The 24,547-nt window shown below is 31.2% G+C and overlaps 2 protein-coding genes across 9 annotated transcripts in view; one reads left to right on the plus strand and one right to left on the minus strand.

Annotated features, from left to right (window-relative positions):
• Nucleotides 1-115: 115 nt before the first annotated feature.
• On the minus strand, nt 116-6,195 carry LOC139525588 (chromosome transmission fidelity protein 8 homolog). Of its 3 annotated transcripts, none has more exons than XM_071321083.1 (3): nt 6,072-6,195; nt 2,105-2,225; nt 116-1,635 (listed from the first exon to the last, which is right to left on the minus strand). In XM_071321083.1, exons 1-3 carry the CDS (start codon nt 6,092-6,094, stop codon nt 1,399-1,401), a joined length of 381 nt encoding a protein of 126 aa, XP_071177184.1. In that variant the 5' UTR covers nt 6,095-6,195; the 3' UTR covers nt 116-1,398. The 3 variants fall into 3 exon arrangements, with proteins under 3 accessions (XP_071177184.1, XP_071177186.1, XP_071177185.1); XM_071321085.1 differs by having other exon boundaries at nt 1,376-1,635; nt 6,092-6,178; XM_071321084.1 differs by having other exon boundaries at nt 1,376-1,635; nt 6,121-6,152.
• Nucleotides 6,196-16,066: 9,871 nt separating this feature from the next.
• LOC139525571 (CD109 antigen-like) overlaps nt 16,067-24,547 on the plus strand; it is a 365,611-nt gene continuing 357,130 nt past the window's right edge. For 4 of the 6 annotated variants that reach the window (XM_071321028.1, XM_071321032.1, XM_071321034.1 and 1 more), the window contains exons 1-3: nt 16,086-16,197; nt 19,892-19,973; nt 22,733-22,826. In XM_071321028.1, coding sequence (XP_071177129.1) covers nt 22,750-22,826 — 77 coding nt within the window. In that variant the 5' untranslated portion in view covers nt 16,086-16,197; nt 19,892-19,973; nt 22,733-22,749. Of the gene's footprint in view, nt 16,203-18,791; nt 18,810-19,891; nt 19,974-22,732; nt 22,827-24,547 lie in introns of those variants that run through there. The other 2 variants (XM_071321031.1, XM_071321030.1) reach the window with 2 other exon arrangements.

Raw genomic sequence — 24,547 nt, forward strand, 5'->3', positions numbered from 1 at the left:
TGTATGATGACCTATAATTGTTATCTTCTGCTTCATTTGGTCTTCTGTCGAGTGTTGTATCATTGGTAATCACACCACATATCTTATCTTTATACAGACAACAAACAAGACAAAATACAAATACATTTCTTTTAATTCAAAACAAAGGAGCATTTCTTTTTGTAATATATTCAATAGATAATTAAGCAATACATGTACATGTACAACGTTTTTTTCTTTTCTAAAATAGTACTCCAAAACATCAGAATCCTTGATAACAACCTCACCAGAAACTAAACAGAAGAGGATGGGAAGTTTACATTTGCCTCATCAGTAATGTCCCCGGAGATTGTATCTGCATCCCCAAACTCGAAAAAGTAAACTTTTTGTAGCTGTGATAAACACCGTCTTTCTCCATGATTATCTGGACTGTCAATGCTCTACCTTGGGGGGGGGGGGGGGGGGGGGGACTCAAGTGGGGTGCAGCTGGCATGCACAATCCTAAAATTGCAGAGCATGGGTTGTCCTCAGCTTAAGAAAAAATATTATTTCTATAATTTGATCTTTTGCATTGCTCATCAATTTAAGTTTGTGCCCCCCCCTCCCTTCTTACCTAAAAAATCTGGAAATGCCTCTGCTTTACTTAATTGATTCAAATAGCAGTGGTGCACAACCCATGACAGCTCCAAACCACAAACTATTAACTACCTGTACATTACAGTTTTATATGTGGACAGTATACCGTTCCCAGATTAGAGTCACTGGCAATCCTAGTAAAAGTTGCCAAAGTTGACATCAATCACAATTGTTAAAAGTTATTGTAAGATAGGATAGCTCCTTCTCAGAGGCACATTAAGAGGGGGCACCCTCCTTTCTCGAAAAAATTGGTTTGATTATATAGTTAATCATTGCACATGATCAGAGTGGGCCTCCTCTTAGTCCCCACTTCTGGATCCACAACTGCTCCTTGTGTATGGCCTTGAAAATATTCCATAGTGACTTATATTAGCCAACCAATTTATTTGGTCTAGTTTAAACTAACAAGGTCTTTGACATCAGACTGCAGACATATGTAACAGAAACAATATCTTAAATATCCCTTTCCTACAATTGGAAAGGATCTTGGATTGACTTACAGGAAAAATAATACATAATATTAAACCAATATCAAAGAAATGTTTTAAACCTAAAGAGTTCATGACATATTCATATCCGATCATTGCACTAAGTTTGATGGAACTAAATGGTGGCCACAACATCAACATTGCCATATTTATACTCCATTTAACTTTGAGCATACAAATGTACAAGACTGTAATGGGTAAACAAATATGACAGACATACAAACAAAGCTGTTTGCTCTCAAAAACTTTGTAGGAATTACATAAAAATGAAATTACAAATAAATCAATAGTACATTTATATTTTCTTTGGTACATTTGCAATAATAGGTTTAGGTCTTGATTTGAATAAAAGTTTCTTTTTAATGATAGCTGTGACAGTATATGATGTTTCTTTCTTGTCCTGATTTGAATCCTCCATGATAGAGTTATCTCCCTGTTTTTGCTGATTTTTCACTAATACTGCGAATGGTTTCTCCATGTTGACCACTTTACCATATAGAATATGATGTCCAATAATCAGCACTGGCACATCCTGGAAACATAAAAATATATTTTTACATCACTAAAATATTGAATCAATTATTTATGGTATTGATCATAAAATTGAAAATGGAAATGGGGAATGTGTCAAAAACAACCTTTCATTGCTTTTGTTTAATTTTTTTGGATTGTGGAAAAATTTAATTTTCCTCGATATATAATTTCCTGGTTTTGCTCAGGTCTTGATTCAATAAAATTGAGAATGGAAATGGGGAATGTGTCAAAGAGACAACAAATCAACCAAAGAGCAGAAAACAGCCCAAGGCCCCAAATCAGACTTCAACACGAGGAAATCCTGCAAACTTCAGCTGGCCCCTAAACAAAAGAAATATGTGCACTATTTCAGTAAAAGTCTATAGAAAATCTGTACTTCTTTGAACATTTGAATTCGTGGTTCACCTAGCCTGTACCCATGTTATCCAACAAATAATAATGAATCCACGGTAGTATATTTTAATTACCTTCTGAGTAAAGTGTAAATCTCCAATAAATTTTCCACTAAGTGGTACTGGGTGTCTAGTTTCTAGGTCACCTTGAAGGTCAAGCATTCCCCATTCTTCAACATCTTTCCCCTCTGCTGGTCTGTAAAATAAAGTAGACATATTAAAATACAAGTAAATAATAAACAGTCAAATTAACTGAGACTTTGATGAACATGTTCATTAGAAATGTGAAAAATAATTATTTTTATAAATGAGTAATAACCATTTGTCATGTTAGACTGTTAGTACTATATACTGTGGGTAACCATATCAATTTTCGTGGATTGCTTATAACTTGCATATTCCTGGATATTTGATTTTGTGGTTTTACCAATCTCTGTATACAAATAAAGCATGTTGAAAATATGATATTTGTTGAACATTTGATTTTGTGGTTCACCTGTACCAACGAAACCTACGAAAATTGGTATTCAACGAATAATCATGAACCAACAGTATTAAAGTCCATTAATCCCTGAGTCCCATAGAGAATTAATTGACGGTTTTAGTTTTAGTGGCATCATGTAGATTTTGTATTACCAATGATATCTGTATGGTAAAGTCTCTGTCTATTTATTCAAATTTTCAAGATGATTAGCAAATATTCTGAAATTCAGTAACTGTTGATACTAACAATCCATATAGAAGCATGGAACATGTGAAAAATAAGTGAGATGCCAGACCAATGTCAAGTTTCAAATATTTTTCTTGGATTCCATTTGTTTATTCAACTTTGTCATAACACAGTTGTAAAATGGTTTGTTGCATTTACATTTTTTCTTGCCGACTCAATAAATACTATCCATAGGCGGATCCAAGGAGGCCCGAGCCCCCCCTTTTGTGAGTAAATTTGGTTGATTATAAAGGGAATCATTGAAGCAAAATTGGTATCCAACGAATAATAATGAACCAACAGTATTAAAGTCCATTAATCCCTGAGTCCCATAGAGAATTAATTGACGGTTTTAGTTTTAGTGGCATCATGTAGATTTTGTATTACCAATGATATCTGTATGGTAAAGTCTCTGTCTATTTATTCAAATTTTCAAGATGATTAGCAAATATTCTGAAATTCAGTAACTGTTGATCCAAATCAATACTCTGGATATATGCGATGCTAATTGACTTTGAAGGCTTTTTATGGCCAAGTTTTTTTAATCAAGACTTTTCTAAACAATCCATATAGAAGCATGGAACATGTGAAAAATAAGTGAGATGCCAGACCAATGTCAAGTTTCAAATATTTTTCTTGGATTCCATTTGTTTATTCAACTTTGTCATAACACAGTTGTAAAATGGTTTGTTGCATTTACATTTTTTCTTGCCGACTCAATAAATACTATCCATAGGCGGATCCAAGGAGGCCCGAGCCCCCCCTTTTGTGAGTAAATTTGGTTGATTATAAAGGGAATCATTGAAGCATGACTGGAGGTGTCATAGTGAAGGTCACTACAAATGAAATAGCTGTTAGGAAATCAAGAGAAGGGGAGACAATACACATATTTCAATTATGTTCATTTCTTTTTTTCTACCATATCATATTGAAAGTGAACCTTGAATCTAAACAAGATAACTTAGTTAATTCTGGTCATATTTTGTGCTACACAATCATGAATGATTAAATTCATTTCAGCGAAGTTTTCACTCCCTCACACCTGCATATAGGATTACAATTATAAAGGGACATAACTCAAGAACAGTAAAAGTGATGCAACGCAAACTCAAATTAATGTACTGGTATTTTTTATTGTAATAAGCATTGTCTATAAGTGCATAACATTTGGTTGATGCAAACTAAAGTTAAGAAAATAGAAACAAGATTTCGGGACATACTGATGCTGCAGTTTGCGCATAAAAATCAGTAGTCCAATTTATTATGACGTCTTGGGAGACTATTTTAAATTTTTGCTTTGACGCCTTCCTGCCCATGTAAGGCATCAAAGAAAAAAAAATATAATAACCTTTCAAGATGTCATAATTATTTGGACTAAAAAATCAGTCTTCATGCTTAATAACAGGCCTACCAACCATGGGTGGTTAATTTTCTAATTTTGGTAAAAATCTTCTCTACAGGCCTAACAGAATCCAACCAGAGTTTTGTAAAATTAAGCTTTGAGTCTGTGGATTCAAAAGTTTATTATGAAGACTGAAAAATAATTAAAGGTTTGAAAATAGTTTGTAAAAGAAGGACGAAAGATACCAGAGGGACAGTCAAACTCATAGATCAAAAATAAACTGATAATGCCATGGCTAAAAATGAAAAAGTCAAACAGATAAACAATAGTACACATGACACAACATATAAAACTAAAGAATATAAGATGCACCAACTAGAATACACCTTATCGCTAATCCCGGCCGCTTGAACTTTTGACTCATTCAACAATCACTTTTCCATTGTGGCGTCAGATGTTTTGTTTTGTGACGTCAAAAGTTTACGGGAACCTGTGTGATATCCAGTAATGGCAGACAAATAGTGATAAGGTGTATCCGGGAAGTTTTACACTCCTACCTAGGAGTCTACTCCCGTATTTGGAAGAAGAAACAAGAAGAAATAATTATGATGTCTTGGAAGGCTATTTTAAATTTTTGCTTTGACGCTTTCCTGTCAATGTATGGTGTCAAAGAATAAATATAATAGCCTTTCAAGACGTCATAGCTATGGCCATAACTTATGGCATGGCTACGTTCATTGGGTTTGCCAACCTTGGAATATCGTAGGGATAGAAATGATACGATACAAGTCTACAAAGCGTTGCATGGTATATAGATGACATCGACTGGATGAGCCTATTTACATTAGCACCATCTAATAATACTAGAGGTCACTCATTAAAACTTTTTAAAAAACAGTGTAAGACCATGAAGACCACACATAGACTGAATACTTTTTCAATTAGAGTAGTGGATCAGTGGAATAACCTGTTAGATTTAACGGTGAGGGCAAAGACTCTGAAAAATTTTAAGTCTGCATTAAATGGCGGAAATTGGAACCTATAAAAATTCATATGTTCGTGTTAAGTGTTTCAGCTGCGCACACCTAAATAAGTATTTTTTGATAAGTTTAATATATTATATATAAATATATTATTATGAGATGAGAAATCATATATTACAATCCAAGATGAGGGGTCAGTAGAAGCCTTTGGCTTATGTAACGACCTGAAGATAAAGGTATAAAGGTATAAAGGTATACTGGTTTAACCCCATTCCGGTGGTCATAATGTTATTCTTCAAATCCAACTGGCGGTCGAGCTAGACGGAACAAATATGATTCAAATAAATAAAATTCAGATATTAAGCTTTGCTTTATAATGATGCATAATATGTTACCAATTTGTCTAGTTTATTCAGTTCAATAAATGATTGAAAATCGGCGATCACCATACACCATTGTTTTGTTTATTAACCTCTTTCCGGTGCAAAGATAAAATATAGTATAGAGGACAACTAGAAATTTAATGCACCCTATTTTGAGCATCAAATAACCTAATATTCTAGTAAAGAAACACAAATGAGCAAAACATTGTTTTATTCAGGACAATTTACATTTGCAAGATGAAAAGTATTTACAGAGTCAAATGTGCAAGAATTTAAAAAAAAAAATATTGTAAGAATTTTTTATTTTATTTTTTTACTTTTATTGTGAAAAATCCATAAAGATAAATTTATTTGGATGTCTATAAGGAAACAAGAATTTCACAAATTTTCAATATTTGAAAAATTACCTGAATACATAAAAAAAAAAGAAAATTTTTAAAACAGTTTTAAAACTATTGTGTGTTTGTTTGAATCTGATATAAGATTGAGATTGAGGAAAATAAGGTATTCTCAAAAAAAGATTTCGGACCCAAAAACAATTTACATGAACCTTTATATCAACTCTTTCCAATAGAAAATAAGATGTTCATTTTTTAACATAAAGTGTACTGCAATAATGACATACATGCTAACGATTATCTGTACCATTTTCTACAAACAAAATATAAGTTTACATTTCCCGCTTTGTCATTCTATGGTAAATACCCGAAAAGGTCCGAAAAGTAAAAAGAATCAATAATATACAAAACCAACGATGGAAAGGACTCTGCCGACCAAATGCGGAGCCGATATTTAATTGAATGCTTCTTTTTGTAAATTATTAAATCAATATGTTGTATAATGTGTTTATAGTAGTCTCAGAGTCATTTAAGTACCAAGACTTTGTCATTTTGCTTTCATAACAACTATTGGATCATTATTGATATTTCAGTGTTGAATGCATTTTTAGAATTACAAAGATGCCTGGCTTCATATACAAAAGTTCAAGAATAAAAACAAAAATCAATTTATTTTTAAAATTAGTGTTTTCTTGTTCAAAGAAAAATAATCACAAAACTGAATTGTGACTTTTTATCCGTGACTTTTTGTCTGTGACTTTCTGTCCTAAATTTTAAAAGCGTTGACCGTTTAATCAATGTGTTATCATCGCGGCATTGCTTTGTAAAAGGTGAGTATCTTTACTGACTAGGAGAAACTGTATGTACTCCATGATTAGCTCATTCTGTCCTTGCTTTTAGCACTTGATTTCTAGCAAAACACTAATCTGGCTATAGAATTACGAAAATTGAACATTGACCAATGCACCATATATTCTATTGTCAAGATCAGGATTACAGTCGATTTCATTGAGTGTGTGGCTAAAGATAATATCTTTGGTTAGCTTGCTTGCTAGCTGAACCATTGAAGTCATTATTAGGTAAGGTAAACTACTTTCCTTTCGAAGTAGCTTAGTCCTAAAAACATATAGATTGGTTATCAGTCTGACTAGTCTATTCTTAAAGGAGGGTAGTTAAACCTAACCTAATAATGACGGAACGCGGATCAGCTTGCAAGCAAGCTAAACAAAGATATTACCTTAACTACACACTCAATGAAATCGGCTGTAACCCTTGCAGACAACTTCTAAACCATGATATCTTTCTATAAACCAAATATGGATGACTATTTCTTTCAGCATCTAATAATTAGACACAACAATCTTAACATTGACCAAAAAACTATGAAAATTAGGTCAGGCTGGCCTTGTTAACTGTGACCTGCTAGACAGACATGTCACAACTTAATCGGCAAAATATCGTTGACCTAATGCTTATAGTATTTGATAAACTTTGATTTATTGACCTATATATATATGACCAATATGATGATTTACACCTCACAATCACTACACACACTAAATACAGTAGCCCTTATACGAATAGAATCAGACAAACAGACAAAAAATATTAAAAAAAAATGCATTGAATCATGAATCATGTACGAGAGGTCAAGGTCAGATGAAACCTATCAGTCAGACATGCCAATGACATCTTAAAATCATACACTAACTATAGTTGACCTTATACATTATCTAAAATACGGTCATAACACGGTAACTTAACCATGATCACTGATCTATAAAATGAGGTCGAGGTCAGATGAAGCATGCATGTCTGACGGACATGCTGACGTTTACAAGGAATATACCAAATACAGTTATCCTCTTTCTCATTATAAGTGAGTATTTCACTAGACGCCTTAACTTTAATGTTAAATGGAGTCAAACACAATGGACATACGAAAGAAATCATGAAAGACGGAAACTTCGTACATGCAGCAGATAAGCTAAGTCGTTATGACAAGTTAGGTAAGTCGTTAAACCGTTAAACGACTTAAAAATAAAACTCCTACCTGACACTAACCGGCTTCCGTACCATACCGATTGCGATAAGGAATAAACATTTGATTGCATGCTAGACTGGTCGTAATTTTTACAGCGGATGACTAGAACTTGTGGTCATCCGATGTTCAGTACTTCAGTATTTTGATTTGATTATCAAATTACAGGCCCTATACTAATTGAGATAAGTTATAAAGATATGCTGGACTGACCGTAATATGATATATCGTAACAACTTTGTTGAGAATTCGAGATGTAACCCTTTAAAAAGGGTTTCCGGACGTTAGTTTGTAATTACAGTAACTGTTCATAATAAAAACACCAATGTGAGATTTTACACAATAGATGGGACTATAATACCAGAGACATATAATACAATTATATGTCTCTGATTATACTAATAGAAAATAGCATGTCTTTTTTACACGGGTGTCATTCGGTTTATCGAGAAAAATGATCGTGAAAGAACATCTAACGGTGGTCAAGTGTTGCGAGACGATCGTGAAAGGTCTGGTACCGGATCGCCAATGGAAATTTTACTTCAGAATCCGTGGAAAAATCGCTGAATCAGTTTCAAAACGCGGAACAAATTCGAACAAAAAAAATATGTCTGTAAAAATGATTCAACTTCCTCAACATTACTGTGCAATAAGATAAAGAAAATATGCATTACTTTGTGAATGTGAAAAAAAACCCACAAAAAGGTACAATATAAAAAAGAAGATGTGGTATGATTGCCAAAGAGACAACTGTCCACAAGAGACCAAAATGAAAATGCATGTCTATGAAATTAATTATAAAAAAACACGCTTTTTGTACCTATAATGGTTATATTTTAATATATCATGATGTACTTGAAATTTAATCTTTGATGTGTCTGATAGTACAGTTAAATAAAAGTATGCTCTTCCCTTAAAACCGTTCATTTGTTTATGAAAACCTTGAATTTTGTTGAGTTTTCATCAAACTTGATCGTGAAAGATCAGGCAACGCCTGTAACTAAGAACGAAAATTAAAGCTATCATTTTTTTTTAATTCAACACTTTACCTCGAAAGTTAAAAAAAATAACTAAAAACGTGTCTGAATCAGTGTGAAAAATTCAGCTAATAGATCGGTTTAGTACAATTCATGCAGACCGCCACTATTTAGCTAATCATATGGGTATGCAACGTTTAAACAAAAAGTTAACCTTCAACCAACAACTAATAGCAAAAACAGCATCTTTCATGAACAATTTAAGATTGAACGATAACCAACATTTTGTCACGCAACAATACTATGTATCTTTATATTCAACGTAGCAGATATGGATTGATTTCCAATGAGATAACTATCTATATATTACAGACTAAAGAATACCAGAGCGCAAATGCTGAAATATCTTGCCGGTCTGCTTTACTTATGATATTATATATGTTGAACATGTGTAATATTAAGGGTTTTACTATAGAAGTATCACATAAGCTTAATAAGATTGTCAATGATTTATAAAAAGTTGTTAAGGTCAAATGAACCATGCCATATAGATCTCTACAAACATTCCGTATACACCAAGTATAGTTGTTCCGATGCTTACATTATACCTCAGAAACTGACAAATGTAAAATTTAGTTTGGCCAATTAATTCGGAACATAAGCCTTAAGGTCGAAAGTATATGAACCCTGACCGGCGACAGCCTGACATAGACATCTTACTTTCATTCAATACTATAGTATATCAAATACAATTGACGTCATATATGAAACATGCAGACAGACATGTACACCAAACACAAAAAACCGTGGCCCTATAGCATATATGTCTTTTCTTATCGCCTTAGTTGTTATTTCTTCTTTCTTTTTTCATTTTCTGAAAATATTAATATTTTGAAATGCTTAAATTTATTAAGGATCTTTACTTTATAAGTATAATGGGCATACAAAGGAGAATTCAAAGTTATAAATACAAAATTAAACAATATTAAATTTGTATAAGAAAACAAAACTTATGAAGGACGGTCAAATAGACTGAATATATTGATATAATTTTAATACCAAGTCTGTATGGTAGTATAAGATACTTAGATATTCTTAGAGTTGTTAAAAATATGTATGATGATGTTAAATCACGTATTGTACATAATAATAATTTATCTGACATGTTTGCTAGTGAAATTGGTGTTAGACAAGGGGAAAATCTTTCTCCTCTGTTATTTTCTCTATATTTGAACGATTTACAGCAGTATTTAGAAAATGTTAACATAACTGGTGTACAATCTTTAACATTAGATATGGAAAATGAACTTAATATATACCTAAAACTGTTTGTATTATTATATGCTGATGATACTATTTTACTTGCTGAATCAAGTTCAGATTTACAGTTACTTTTAAATAATTTTTCACAGTATTGTAATAATTGGAAATTAAGAATCAATGTTAGCAAATCCAAAGTGATGGTTTTTACAAGAGGAAGAATATCCAATAATTTGAAATTTTGTATTGAAAAAGAAGAAATAGAGATAGTTAAACATTATAAATACCTTGGTGTTATTTTTTCTAGAAATTCATCTTTTTTCGAAACTAGAAAATATTTACGAGACTAAGCAACTAGGCTATGTATAGTGTTATCAAGAAGAGCAGATTGAATCACTTATCGATTGAATGCCAACTAGAAATGTTTGATAAAGCTGTTGTACCCATTCTTCTATACGGGGCTGAAATTTGGGGATACGGAAATTTTGATATACTTGAGCGAGTTCATTTGAAATTCTGTAAGCACATTTTAAAACTTAAAAACTCGACTCCAAATTTTATGATTTATGGAGAACTTGGGAGATACCCTATTTCTTTATATGCAAAATTACGAATGATCAATTTTTGGTGTCGCCTTCTTGATAATACAAATGAAAATAAATTATCCTGTATACTATATAAATTACTATACATTAATTATAACAATTATGGTATTGGAAATAAATGGATTTTATGTATTAAGAAAATTTTTGATGAATGTGGCATGTCAAATGTATGGCATTGCCAAGATTATTTTAACAAAAAATGGATAAAATTAAGTATTGAGCAAAAGCTTAAAGACCAATTTCGACAAGAGTGGTGTGCAGATTTACACCAATCTTCAAAAGGTTTATGTTATAGAATTTTCAAGACTGAATTTAAATTTGAAAAGTATTTGTCGACTTTGCCTTTTAATTTTTTATATACTTTGTGTAAATTTAGATGCGGAAATCATCGTTTGCCAGTGGAGACAGGAAGGTGGCAAACTATTCCGAGATCGGAAAGGTCTTGTAATCTCTGTAGCTCTAAAGATATTGGCGATGAATTTCACTACATTATGTCATGCAATTGTTTAAACATAGAAAGAGAAAAATATTTACCACACTATTGTAACAAAAATGCAAACATTATTAAAAAAAATGTATTCTCATCTGAAAATGTTGTAGAACTAGAAAAATTGTGTAGATTTATACGATATATCATTGAAAGTCTGTCCTCCTGGTTAGAGGAACTGTAATATTATTATAATGTTATTTATTTTCACACATGCGAAACAAAGATATGTATTATATATGAACTGTTATTATCTCTGTAGCTATGTACTAGTTTATGAGAATAAAATCACACAGTGTAGATACTATTCTGTACGCTATCCGGAAGTCGCGATTTTCGAAGCGATGATTTCCAACTGGCTAACAGGACGGTTTTGCCTACGGTAACTTTTCTCATCATTTGTTTACTCCTATATCTACAAAGTGCTTCGAAAATCTTCAAGGTATATATAGCATCATAAATATGAGTTACTGTAACAAAAACATGCATTAGAATATAAAATATACGTGTGCATCACATCAACTTGGTAGAAAAAAAGTGAAACCGATGGACAATTTTGCTCTCGTAGTACAAAGCAAATAATCTTTTATTGCAAATATTTACATCACTTTACAGTTAAATATATACTGTTTCAATATTCTTTTCGTATTTAAGTAGAATATTCGTATTTCCCATAAACAATATGTTTTCCCTGAGGATCCCAAAATGAATTACTGTACGATCAGTCTAGAACTGACTGTATTCTAGAAGCGATTTCATATTTTTTGACTGTATGACCAGTCGTGATTTTGAAGAAAAAAACAGCAGTAATTTGAAGGTATATACGTGTATATGTGATATTATGAACTATCCAGGGAACTATAACGTGTAATTACTTTCATCAGACAATACAAATATATTTCTGATGAATTTTTTAGATGGCAAAATAATTGTATTTTTGTTCCATCAGTCTTATTTAAAATCAAATGCCTAAAAAGTAATACATGATTCGCTTGTGGACTTTGTAATAGTGTATCGTTACAGTTAACTGTTTATAGCTATTACATTTTTAAAGATTATTTACACCGTCCTCCGTTGACCAATTGGTGATGACATAAATCAAGCTTGTCTCTTTTAAAATAACAAAAAATGGATAAAGACAGCTTTGCGTAGGGGGTCAATTCATGTGATATAATTTTGGTAAGTTTACAGAAATAGAAGGTCCATAATGCATTAATCGAGTAAAAATGGAGCAATTTCAGAAAACTTTAATGATTGGTTAAGAAGGTGTTGGAAATACCTGATGGGTGCCCCCATATAACACAATGTTCAAGTCCGTATCCTATATAAAGTAACCCCATAAAAGATTTTTACTAAAATTCGAAATAGACGGTGCACAATACAGTCATTATCATTTATGATAAGGAATCCGAATAAGATTAATTAATAGTTATATCAGTGACGGATTCAAAAAAAGGGGACTTGTTTAACTATCAATGCGTTTGTATGGGAACATATATTTGAAATCCCCTTTTCTCCTGGATTGGACCCCCTCTCCATTTAAAAATGGCCGGAACCCCCAATGTATGTAAAGTGGTTTATGAGGAGAATCGCTTACAAAACCGGCGAAACATATTGTACCGATCCAACGGACGAATGGAAAGACGGACTTCTTTATCACCATAACCCCCCCGCTTAACAAAGTGGTGTACAATTGAGTGTCAAAGAGATAGCTCTACATCTTAAACAAAGTGAAGGAACTGTGATCAATTATAGGCTACATGCATTTTTATATAACAACTAAATCTGTGTGTTTGTACAATTTTAAGTATAACGGAGGACATTTCTGAAAATTATTTACTAGTATACATCAAACCTGTCTCTTATTTTAACAACATTTAAACATCCTTATACTTAATGTAGTAGGTCGAGTACACCCTATTAAGCAATACAGTCATTATCATTTATGATAAGGAATCCGAATAAGATTAATTAATAGTTATATCAGTGACGGATTCAAAAAAAGGGGACTTGTTTAACTATCAATGCGTTTGTATGGGAACATATATTTGAAATCCCCTTTTCTCCTGGATTGGACCCCCTCTCCATTTAAAAATGGCCGGAACCCCCAATGTATGTAAAGTGGTTTATGAGGAGATGCGCTTACAAAACCGGCGAAACATATTGTACCGATCCAACGGACGAACGGAAAGACGGACTTCTTTATCACTATAACCCCCCGCTTAACAAAGTGGTGTACAATTGAGTGTCAAAGAGATAGCTCTACATCTTAAACAAAGTGAAGGAACTGTGATCAATTATAGGCTACATGCATTTTTATATAACAACTAAATCTGTGTGTTTGTACAATTTTAAGTATAACGGAGGACATTTCTGAAAATTATTTACTAGTATACATCAAATCTTCCTCTTATTTTAACAACATTTACACATCCTTATACTTAATGTAGTAAGTCGAGTACACCCTATTAAGCCTAAAAAATGTTTCATAAGTTTTCAGGATGTGAATGTATTGAAATATATTTGTGTTATTTAGAAAAATGCCACCTTCTAATGTATCGTAAATAACTTTGAAATCACCACTAGAATACAGTGACATAAAGACTGATCATACAGTTTTAAAATATACAAACGAGACTGATCGTACAGTGAGAAATTCAAACAAGTGTAATATTCTTATTTCTGGCTTCAAAGATCTGGTTGAAACTCTTACCACCACTTGAAATGTACTTCATTTAGTTGATAAATTCTGGTTTTTACATTAATGTGTACACTAAGAGGGTAAAAAGATTGTTTTTAGGTTCGCCGACTGATTTTTCTTAGTGATGCACTTGAAAATCTCTTGATTAAGGTTTATGTACCCTTCTGTAGCCATTTTTGTACGAATTTTTCAAACCTCAATTGTATCAAAACTAAAGATATAATAAATAATAGCGATAGGCCATTTAGTACATGTTCCAAGGGGAAACCTGATGCAAAGCATTATTTTTTACTGTTTCATTGCATTTAATAGAAAAAGAGGACTTTGTGGCAAATAAATCAAGATTTTTATAGAAAATCCACAGCCTTTAATACAGAGATTTTTGTTATAAAATTTGAAACATAAATTACTCACTTGATTTTCTATGATGTGCTAGTGTTTATTTTTTACAAAAAGTTCTAAGTAACCTGTAAATTCCAAAACACCTCGTGTTGAGTCACTAAAGTCGAGCGCACCCTAAAAGGTGTACTTGATTTTTGCCATATTTATACTTGTCTTAACCCATAACTACATTTATAAACTTGTTTTAAGGAAATCAATGCTAGCACTGCATGCAATAATCCTATATCTATCAGTCATCAAATTGCCAAGTATGAGAGTACAAGGATAAAGGCTGTGGATTTTCTATAAAAATCTTGATTTATTTGCCACAAAGTCCTCTTTTTCCATTAAATGCAATGGAACAGTAAAAAATAATGCTTTGCATCAAGTTTCCCCTTGGAATATGTACAAAATGGCCTATCTCTATTATTCATTATATCTGTAGTTTTGATACAATTGAAGTTTGAAAAGCTCGTACAAAAATGGCTACAGAAGGGTACATAAACCTTAAGGCAAAGATACGAATAATGAATGTGCGGAATTTAATTCTTAACCATTTGAGAATATCGATGTTGGCTGAATTAATCAGTAAGCAATGTACAGATGATCAACTTACCGTTTAATTCAGTATACCCATCAAATTTAAAATGTGATCCAAAAAGTTCTCGCTTCGAAAATCGCGACTTCCGGATAGCGTACAGAATAGTATCTACACTGTGAATCATTCATTCATTCAGATAATTAGATCCAATGGCATTGCACGATTATAGCCCTATTCACCAACACAAGAGACCCGGGTCAGTCATGCCAATCTAGTTTTTTTTCAATACCAATAACAAATATTAACTATCATATATTATTGAAGAATAATTTGAACGTCTTCGTAGCATCAGATTTTTCACGATCTTCAAAAAGAGGTACGTGATCTTTCACGATCCAAAATATTAATTTTGTGTAAATACTTCTTTTTCTTTTTACAAAGTATCAGATTATGTGTATACAAAATAAATAGAATTGAATTTTTGGAGAAAAGTCGTGAGTTTATTTTTTTCGCATTTTCGAAAAAATAATGTTTGTTTAATACATTTTTGATGTCACTGAAATGTCGAGGAGCACCTATGCACTTTTAAAACTGGATTTTCTCACATACTGATCATAATGTTGAACCATTTTGACAGACAGTTTTATTTTATTGTAAATTTGTCCGTGTAATTAATTAGATTATTTAATGACCTTTCACACGTCTTCAGTTCTCGATTAGATTTCTTTTCTGATCCGGTACCAGAGCTTTCACGATCGTCTCGCAATACTTGACCACCGTTAGATATCATTTTACGATTATTTCTCTCAATGAAACCACACCCCACACCCCACACCCAACATTACACATTGTTCTCCCTTCTTGTTTTTATTATCCAGATCCCACTATTTTTAATACCCCCTATATCCCCATGACATGACAAAAACGTGTCACCCCTCACATTTCGATAGTAAAAGAACTCCGATAATTTCCCGCAAAAAATATTAATAACGGAGAAAAAAATAACCATTCTTGCTTAATTTTGCGGATTCCGTGATTATTGTTTTTTTTCTGCTCTTAGTTTAATTTTTTTCATCCTACAAGTTTGCCATTACTTTTTTTATTGGATTCTACGACTAAGTTGGATTTTGTACTCACATTTGTTAGTATAGATTGTCCCTGGACTGTTACACTATTATTAGTATAAAAGTTCCAGGTTCTTTTTAATTCATCTAAGAATACGGATTGCAAGCTAATGTGTACCGTTTTGTTTTATTTGGAGGGAATTAGTATTTTCCCGCGGAAAACATTTGGAACACTTTTACATTTTACCTTGGCTTGTGATGTTTACATCGATTTGTTTACTTTTCTTTTAATCAAAGAAGACTAAAAGAAATTTTGAAAACAGCGGTGTTAGCCTTTTTAATGTATTGAAAGAAAGGTAATGTTTTTTCATCATGTTTATTTTATTTGACTGGGAATCTTTTGCTAAGAACTTCCTGGATAAGTTTTACTCAGCATTTTTAGTTCATTTCCAGTATTACAATGAATGTATATCCACAGATATACAGATACAATACATATACAGATACAGAATAAGGCAAGGGCCACACATCAGGTAGCCATAATTTTCTATGTAACATGTTTTTTTTTTAGTCCAAATACAGAAATTTGAAGCAATTCGAGGCATAAAACATGGAGAAATAAATTTGGAAGGTGTATAAAAAAAATTTGCAAGTAACACACTGTCAACACTAGGGACTACATTCTTGGACAACGAAAATCTAGGGACGACAATTGTGGTCTCGGACCTAATAAGATAGAAAAAGTTTACCAATCTTAATAAAACTTGGTATGACAAAAGTTTGATAAATTATGAGACTGCTTTTAAAATGTCATGGCAATAGGATAGATATAATAGACAATATGATCAGTTCTATATTCAACTTGCATGTTAATTTTGATGTTTAAATTGAAAAATTTCAATTGTCAACATTTGAGGCTTTAAAAATTAAAATATTGCAAAAAAAACCCTTTTTAAATGGCTTAATATATAATATATTAAATATTAAAAGCAATAGAGTACTCGTTTGATTTATCAGACTTAGCATAATTATTCAAAAGTCCAATATATATAAGCCTGTGCCTAAAAATTGAGGTTTTCCAGTGAAAAGGGGGGGGGGGGGGGGTACATGAAGAAGATGTTATATTTTCCAGCAATTTTAAAGTTGTGAAGCTTTAAAGTGTCATTTTAATGTACTGCAATTCTTCTTTGATTGTTATGAACTTTGCAAAAATTATATGAAAGCCTACTTTAAATTGCATATTTTGTAAAATACAATAAAGCCAGTTCTTAAACACATTTAAAATGGCTGAAAAATATATGTATATAATATTTAATTGATTTACACGTAAAATGTGATTCAGACACAGAAACTAACCTTTTGTAAAAATGTTTTATTGTTTGTTAAATTATTTTTGATAGCTCATAAAAATATGTGTTCTAATTTTATCAAATTGACTGGAGGTGTTTAAAGCTATAAGTGTGTGTGTCATAGCTTAGAACAAAATTAGGAACAAATGCAAAGTAGTCAATTACACCAAGTATAGTTTTATTTCTAAAATATTACATGATGAATTCTTAAAAAATAGTTTAAGTTTGAAGATATAAGAAGATGTGGTAAGAGTGCCAAAGAGACAACTCTCCATCTAAGTCACAATTTGTATAAGTAAACTATTGCAGATTAAAGTCTTCAACACAGAGCCTTGGCTCACACTGAACAGCATAGAAAGCTCATTTAGAAGGGAACAAACTATGAATTGCCTTAAAATCCTCATATTTCCAAAATTAATTATTATTTTTGTTAATATATTGTGGCTCCTGGAATTTTTATTATTTTATTTATAAAGATAAATCATAGAGTTTGGCTGATTCATGTACCTATATAAAAATAAAGAGATGTGGTATGATTGCCAATGAGTCAACTATATATCAACCAAAGTTTAAATGAAGTGGATGTTTGCAATTGTAGGCAACCATATTGACTTCAACAATGAGAAAATCCCATACCATGTGGTCAACTATAAAAGGCCTTGCCATGAAAAATCTACAACAATTCAATTGTTAAAACTGACAGCCTAAATTATAATAAACAGTTTATGAAAAACAAATATGACAGACATGAACCTTTGATATTTTAAAATATTTTGCAATGTTGGTAGTGAAAAATGACATCTAATACTAATATAATTGATAGTGTCTTTGAAATTTTTCACCAAGAACAATTCTTTGACTAATGTATACCCAAGAAACAAAATTGATGACCCTTGTAAAGTTATAGTTATTTTACATCATTAAAAGTTTTAGAAGTATTATAGGTAATTCTGACAACATATGCTAGATTTTATGTACAGTTTCTTAAAATGTTTTTCTTTCAAGGTTATTTCAGCAAATACAACAGTTGAATGATTTTTTTTTTTATTTTCAGTTGGAACTTATAATTAGATTTTAACATATAAAAAAGCTGTGTGCAAAATTTTAAACAAAATCTGTGACAAAGACCCTTTTACTTTAAACTTTTTCAAAGTTAAGACTTTTTTGTCTCAAATTTAGTTGTTATGTTAATTATAATTTATGGTTATCTATGATGATACATATAGCTTGAAGGGTAGGGTTTCAGTTAACACTATTTTTAGTAAAATCCTGTGTTACTGGGTACCAGTATAGGATTTTATGGACCGTGACTGGGGTAATTATATATTTATAGTAAGTACTCATGCTTTTGTTCCATATGCAAATTTTGTGTTTATTTGTTTCTTTTTTAGTTGCAAATGGTTATTATCCTCATAACTTGATACTGGTTTTAGTTTAATGCCTATAATTATGTAAACAATAGAATTCAGATGTAAATTGCTCCATCGTCTTTAAAAAGTAAACTTGATAAAACCATAATTATTAAATGTCTTTTAAATGTAAACACATTCACTCATCCGTTTTAAAGTTATAAATAACCTTTTTAACAAATAATGGAGAAAATTTTGTAAAACTTTTAGGTATGTATACTGTAAGGCTGTATAAAGGTTTAATGTCACTAAACTGCCATGAAAAGCAGATATTTAAGATTGTACTTTAGTAATTAACCTGTACAGGTAGTTTTAAAGTCACAAAAACTTAGTATGAAAATAGCAGTAATTTTTGGTACAAATCAATGGCAACTTTTGTAATCCAGTAAGGAAATTTCACCAAAATTACTTTTTAACTTATAAACATACAAGAAAATATATTTTAGCAGATTCTTATAAATAACAAGTACATTTGTTGGTGGAAATTAAGCTGGAAATTTAATAGGAACATTCTAATCAATTTTAAGACTTTTTGTCTATGATAATAATGTGTCGTCTAAAATCATGACTCAAAACCAACTAGATTTGAAATATCATCTGCAGTTGAGCTAGTTAAACTTATCTTTTGAATAAAAGCATGTCAGATATTAGTGCACTAATATTTCAAGCTCTTGATGCTAGTATTACAGGTAATTTGCTTCAAATTGTTAATTGATAGTATAGATACTAAGCACAAAGCTATTGGGTGTCTTGTTTTATTGTCAATAATCTGAAAATTCTACATCTACTTCTTTAGCAGCCATTACCTTTTAAGTAAAATTTTGTTAATCACAAATCTAAGAACATCCAGGTTTTCTAAACTGACTTGATATACATGTGATAGGTATTATTACTGCTGATAGATGTATATTGTCAGATGATATCAATGTAACAAATCCGGGACTTTTTGTTGACAGTTTTTTCATAGTGCTAAACCAATTATTTACCAGAGCTAATTAGAGACAATACCAGTTAGAACAAATGCTTATCTTTCTTCATGGTAAAGACCTTTTTGTCTGACAATTGATTTTATATACTAATCTCTCTTTTCAATACATGTAATAGATTAGCACTAATATATACTGTAATCAGTACATTGTGTATTATAATGACACCCTCTCTGTCCATGTTATAATGAAAATGATCCTCTCTCTGTCCATCCGTGATGTCATTTGATTGACTGTAGGTAAAAAATTGATTATTTTTTTATATGAATTCTTCAGGTAAACATAATGAATGTAATTTATTTTTAGGGAATACACTGAAGAAGGTTCAAGGACTTAGATATTCCGTATTGATAATCTTGTCATCAGTTAGTGACCAGAATCTACACAGGTGAGTATACTTGTACTTGAGAATTTAATATTAAATTCATATCATTGAATTAGGTTTTCAGTAAATGTCTAAGTAATTAGATACTGTGGTTTTGTATATTTATTTTATTTCTATGTTTTCAAATTGTGTCAAATTATATATATTTATAATATATATTTATAATTATATTTATATATATGGTAGATAAAAAGAATATTCAATTCCTAGATTAATTAGCTGAATTTTTGCATCTTTTTCGGACAACATGTTTTTTTTTTTTTAAACTTATATGATTTATGATGAAAGTAGTTTTTCCCTTGATTTTGATGAAATTTATTCATTATTGGCTATTTAAACTATTTATTGAAAAGATGCCTTTTGCTGCTATGTTTAGTTTGACAAAAATTTAAGAATTAAGGAGAGAATATAAGAATATGGTAACAAGATTATGAAAATATGGAGATGTGATATGATTGCCAAGTTGCCAACGATACTACTTATAATCCCCCAAGTTCAAATGAAGTGGATGTAAGCAATTATAAGCAACCCTACAGGCTTTAACATCGAGAAAAACTTTTACAGTTACTATAATGATGGTTATGGGTTGAGAAAGAAGAAGACAGGTCAGACTGTACTGCAGTGTTAACCCTTAATTAAAAGAAGTGCACCTAAAAACACAGATTTGTTATGTAAAAAAACAAACTCATATTTTAAAGCAAAAGTCTTTTTTCAAAATAGGAATATGTTTATAATCCTTGTTAATTTTCACTACTGTTAATTGTGTTGGTAATATGCATGTATGAATGTCTGAACTATTCCTTTGAATAATTTTTGATGTGAAATGTTCTTTAAAACAACTATAAGATGAGAAATGTTTGTGTTCAAAACTAAACAATAACTATTAATTCTTCCCTGCTACATTTGTCTGTTGCGAGGAACAAGAATCACCAACCTAAACAGGAAATAATTTTCTTGAAACTAGTGGTGAAACTTTTTTTGACCACAGAAACAGTTGTTTTAACAATCCTGACAGAATTAATTGATTTTTAACATGATTGCAAGGGATTTTTGAAAATCCCAAATTACAATTAAGTGAATGAAAGCACATATGCTGAAAAAGCACTGTTCCTTTGTTTTTTTTTTTTTTTCTGTGCATATATTGATTTTGCATAATGGACGGATACCCCATATCCTTTGTAACCTTTTACAATCAAGAGAAGCTTTAAGCTGATTTACCGCTTAATTGAAAATCACTTTTGAGGACACACATACTGTACAAAGTCGTGGTATATTAGAAAAAATGAATCATACCTGTCAACCTGTGACGATGAAAATGCAGGTCATGACCTGCATTGAAGAATCAAATCTCAGGTCATAACGCGTACGAACTTTTTCGAGCTGAATTTCAGTATTTATGGTACATTTTCTTATAATGTATATCAAAGATACCAAAACATCAATGCATGTTCACTTGGTTAAGTCATTTTAAATCTTATTTATTATTATTTCATTACACTTTTAAAGATTTTTATAAACTTGTGTATCACAGTCTTATGTCCTCTACTTTTTGTCATCATCTAAAATTTATTTTTCAAATGTAATTTTAAAATGAGACTACTAGCCTTATACATACCATGTAGACGTATTACATGTATGAATATTCATCTTTCAATTGATAAGGAAATTAGACTATGATAAAATATAGTAATACAGTTAAAGGAAGTATAAATGTAAAAAATAATTTTCAACTTTTTTTTAAAAATTGTATAAATGTATAAAAATAATAAAAAGGTATTTTTCAATATGTATTTGAATTTTATATTATTATGATTTAATCTCTTTCACCCATAAAACGTAAATACAAGGAATAATTTTGAATGGTGACAAATAAGGGGAAGTAACTCTTAGTTGAAATATCTTTGTAAAACAACAGGGGAATTTATTTACGACCTAAAGCTAAGGTAATTGGTGTTATTAATCAACAGTGTGTTTGACACCAAAGCTGTCAAGTGAAGCCATGCACTTAATGGGTCACTTAATTTGACAGTTTACATAGCTAGATGAACTGCATGTTCATGGAAGAATTACAAATTTGCCGGTATTTCAAAGGAATATTACTTATGAAAATCAATCTCAAGGCTAAGAAATACGGGTGAAATTGGGTCATTTTCGGAATTTCCGGGTTATTTCAATGACCCGGCGGTTGATCGGGGTGATCCCTCAGAATTGTGAAAATCTCGGGTCACACCCGCAGAATCCGGGTCAGTTGACAGGTATGAATGAATACAAGCCAAGGCTCCGTGTTGAATACCGTACTTTGACTTATAATGGTTTACTTTTATAAACTGACTTGGATGGAGATTTGTCTCATTGACACTAATACCACATCTTCTTATATCTATATATATATAAGAGTTATATTAAGTTCTCTTGTTCTTTAATATAAATCCCTAATGAAGATTTTGAAATGTCAACAGCTAGGTATTTTAACAATACATTAAGCTCTAAATTGTCCTGGGGAAACCAATTCAACAAAAACAAAGATCTGACATTAACTCAAAAGTTCTCTTATTAAACAAAAACAAACATTAATATCTGACTTAAAGCAACCACACTCTACATGCTCTAAGAGAAACAAATGGTTGACCAAGCATGTATACTTTTTTAGATTTAAGAAATCTATTATTTCTATTGGGTTTGTTGTCTGCATTGAAAATATATTTTGTTCGACAGTTGTAATATTTTATATTAAATTGTATTTGTTTCTTTATATGTTTCAGAAATAAAAAGAGAAAAAATGTGTGCAGCCATGTTGTTAGTTTGTTTGACCTTGATGGTTAGTTTTCTCTCTGCAGAAGGTCAAACTCATAATGGGTAAGTTAAAAACATTTCAACTTTAATATACAGTACTTACACCAAAACTTTATGTCTAGATTTGTTGTCTTTAGTCCTTTCAATCTGCATTTATTTTGGAACAAGTTTATTAATTATTTTGGTAACAAAGTTGATATTGTTACCATCCTTTTAAAATTGGGTCTCATACATTTCTTATCAATTTTCCAGAAATCAAAATTATGTCAGGTAATTCCCTTGTTGTTTTTTTTTTAAACATTCTGGAGAATGAGGAATTTATTGTGGGAGTACAAAAGAAAACATCACTTCATGATTAATGTTGGAAACCCTTCTCAAGGACAAGACTTTCTTGTTTAAATTTGGCTGAGGAAAATTAGAATTTTCCTGCAAAATAGGAAAATATTTTTGATTGTTTTACAAGCCTTCAAGCTGGAACATATGTTTATGAATCAAAATGCTTAAGACTCCATTTCAAGCAAAAATGTCAATTCTGTTGAATGAAATTTTAGGTTTCTTTTTAATAATTTCTATTGTTATACGACTGCAAATTTTCTAAAAGCATAGGAAATCCTTTCTTATAAAACGTTACATTCACTGCGGCAAAAATCAAGAGAGGTTAATATAAGATATGAAACAGCGTCTGTGTACCCAAATAAAGATTTTTCAAGGCAACATCAATGACGTAGGTTTATGACATCAAGTAAAATATGTTTTTTTCTTTTTATACGCCCAGGACGGGACGTATTATGGTATACCGTTGTCCGTCCGTCCGTCTGTCCGTCCGTCTGTCCGTCTGTCGTCCACACTTCGGACAATAACTCAAAAACACCTAAACCAATTTCCACGAAACTTAAGTGAATTGTTTATATCTATTGACGTAAGCTCCCTTTCGTTTTTTTTTAATTTCAGATTTTAAGTTTTGGATTTATGGTGCTTTATTCATAAAAAAGGGGGGATTTTCAACACTTCGGACAATAACTCAAAAAGGCTTTCAACAATGTCCATGAAACTTTGGTGAATTGTTTGTATCTATTGATGTAAGCTCCCTTTCGTTTTTTTTTAATTTCAGATTCTAAGTTTTGGATTTATGGGGCTTTATTCATAAAAAAGGGGGGATTTTTAACACTTCGGACAATAACTCAAAAAGGCTTTCACCAATGTCCATGAAACTTTGGTGAATTGTTTATATCTATTGATGTAAGCTCCCTTTCTTTTTTTTTTAATTTCAGATTTTAAGTTTTGGATTTATGGGGCTTTATTCATAAAAAAAGGGTGATTTTTAACACTTCGGACAATAACTCAAAAAGGCTTATACCAATGTCCATGAAACTTTGGTGAATTGTTTATATCTATTGATGTAAGCTCCCTTTCAATTTTTATAAATTTCAGATTTTAAGTTTTGGATTTATGGGGCTTTATTCATAAAAAAAGGGTGATTTTTAACACTTCGGACAATAATTCAAAAAGGCTTTCACCAATGTCCATGAAACTTTGGTGAATTGTTTATATCTATGGATGTAAGCTCCTTTTCAATTTTTATAAATTTCAGATTTTAAGTTTTGGATTTATGGGGCTTTATTCATAAAAAAAGGGTGATTTTTAACACTTCGGACAATAACTCAAAAAGGCTTTCACCAATGTCCATGAAACTTTGGTGAATTGTTTATATCTATTGATGTAAGCTCCCTTTCAATTTTTATAAATTTCAGATTTTACATTTCCGTGTTATGAATTTTTATGCT

Source organism: Mytilus edulis, chromosome 5 (assembly GCF_963676685.1).
Source record: "Mytilus edulis chromosome 5, xbMytEdul2.2, whole genome shotgun sequence".
Taxonomy (NCBI): domain Eukaryota; kingdom Metazoa; phylum Mollusca; class Bivalvia; order Mytilida; family Mytilidae; genus Mytilus; species Mytilus edulis.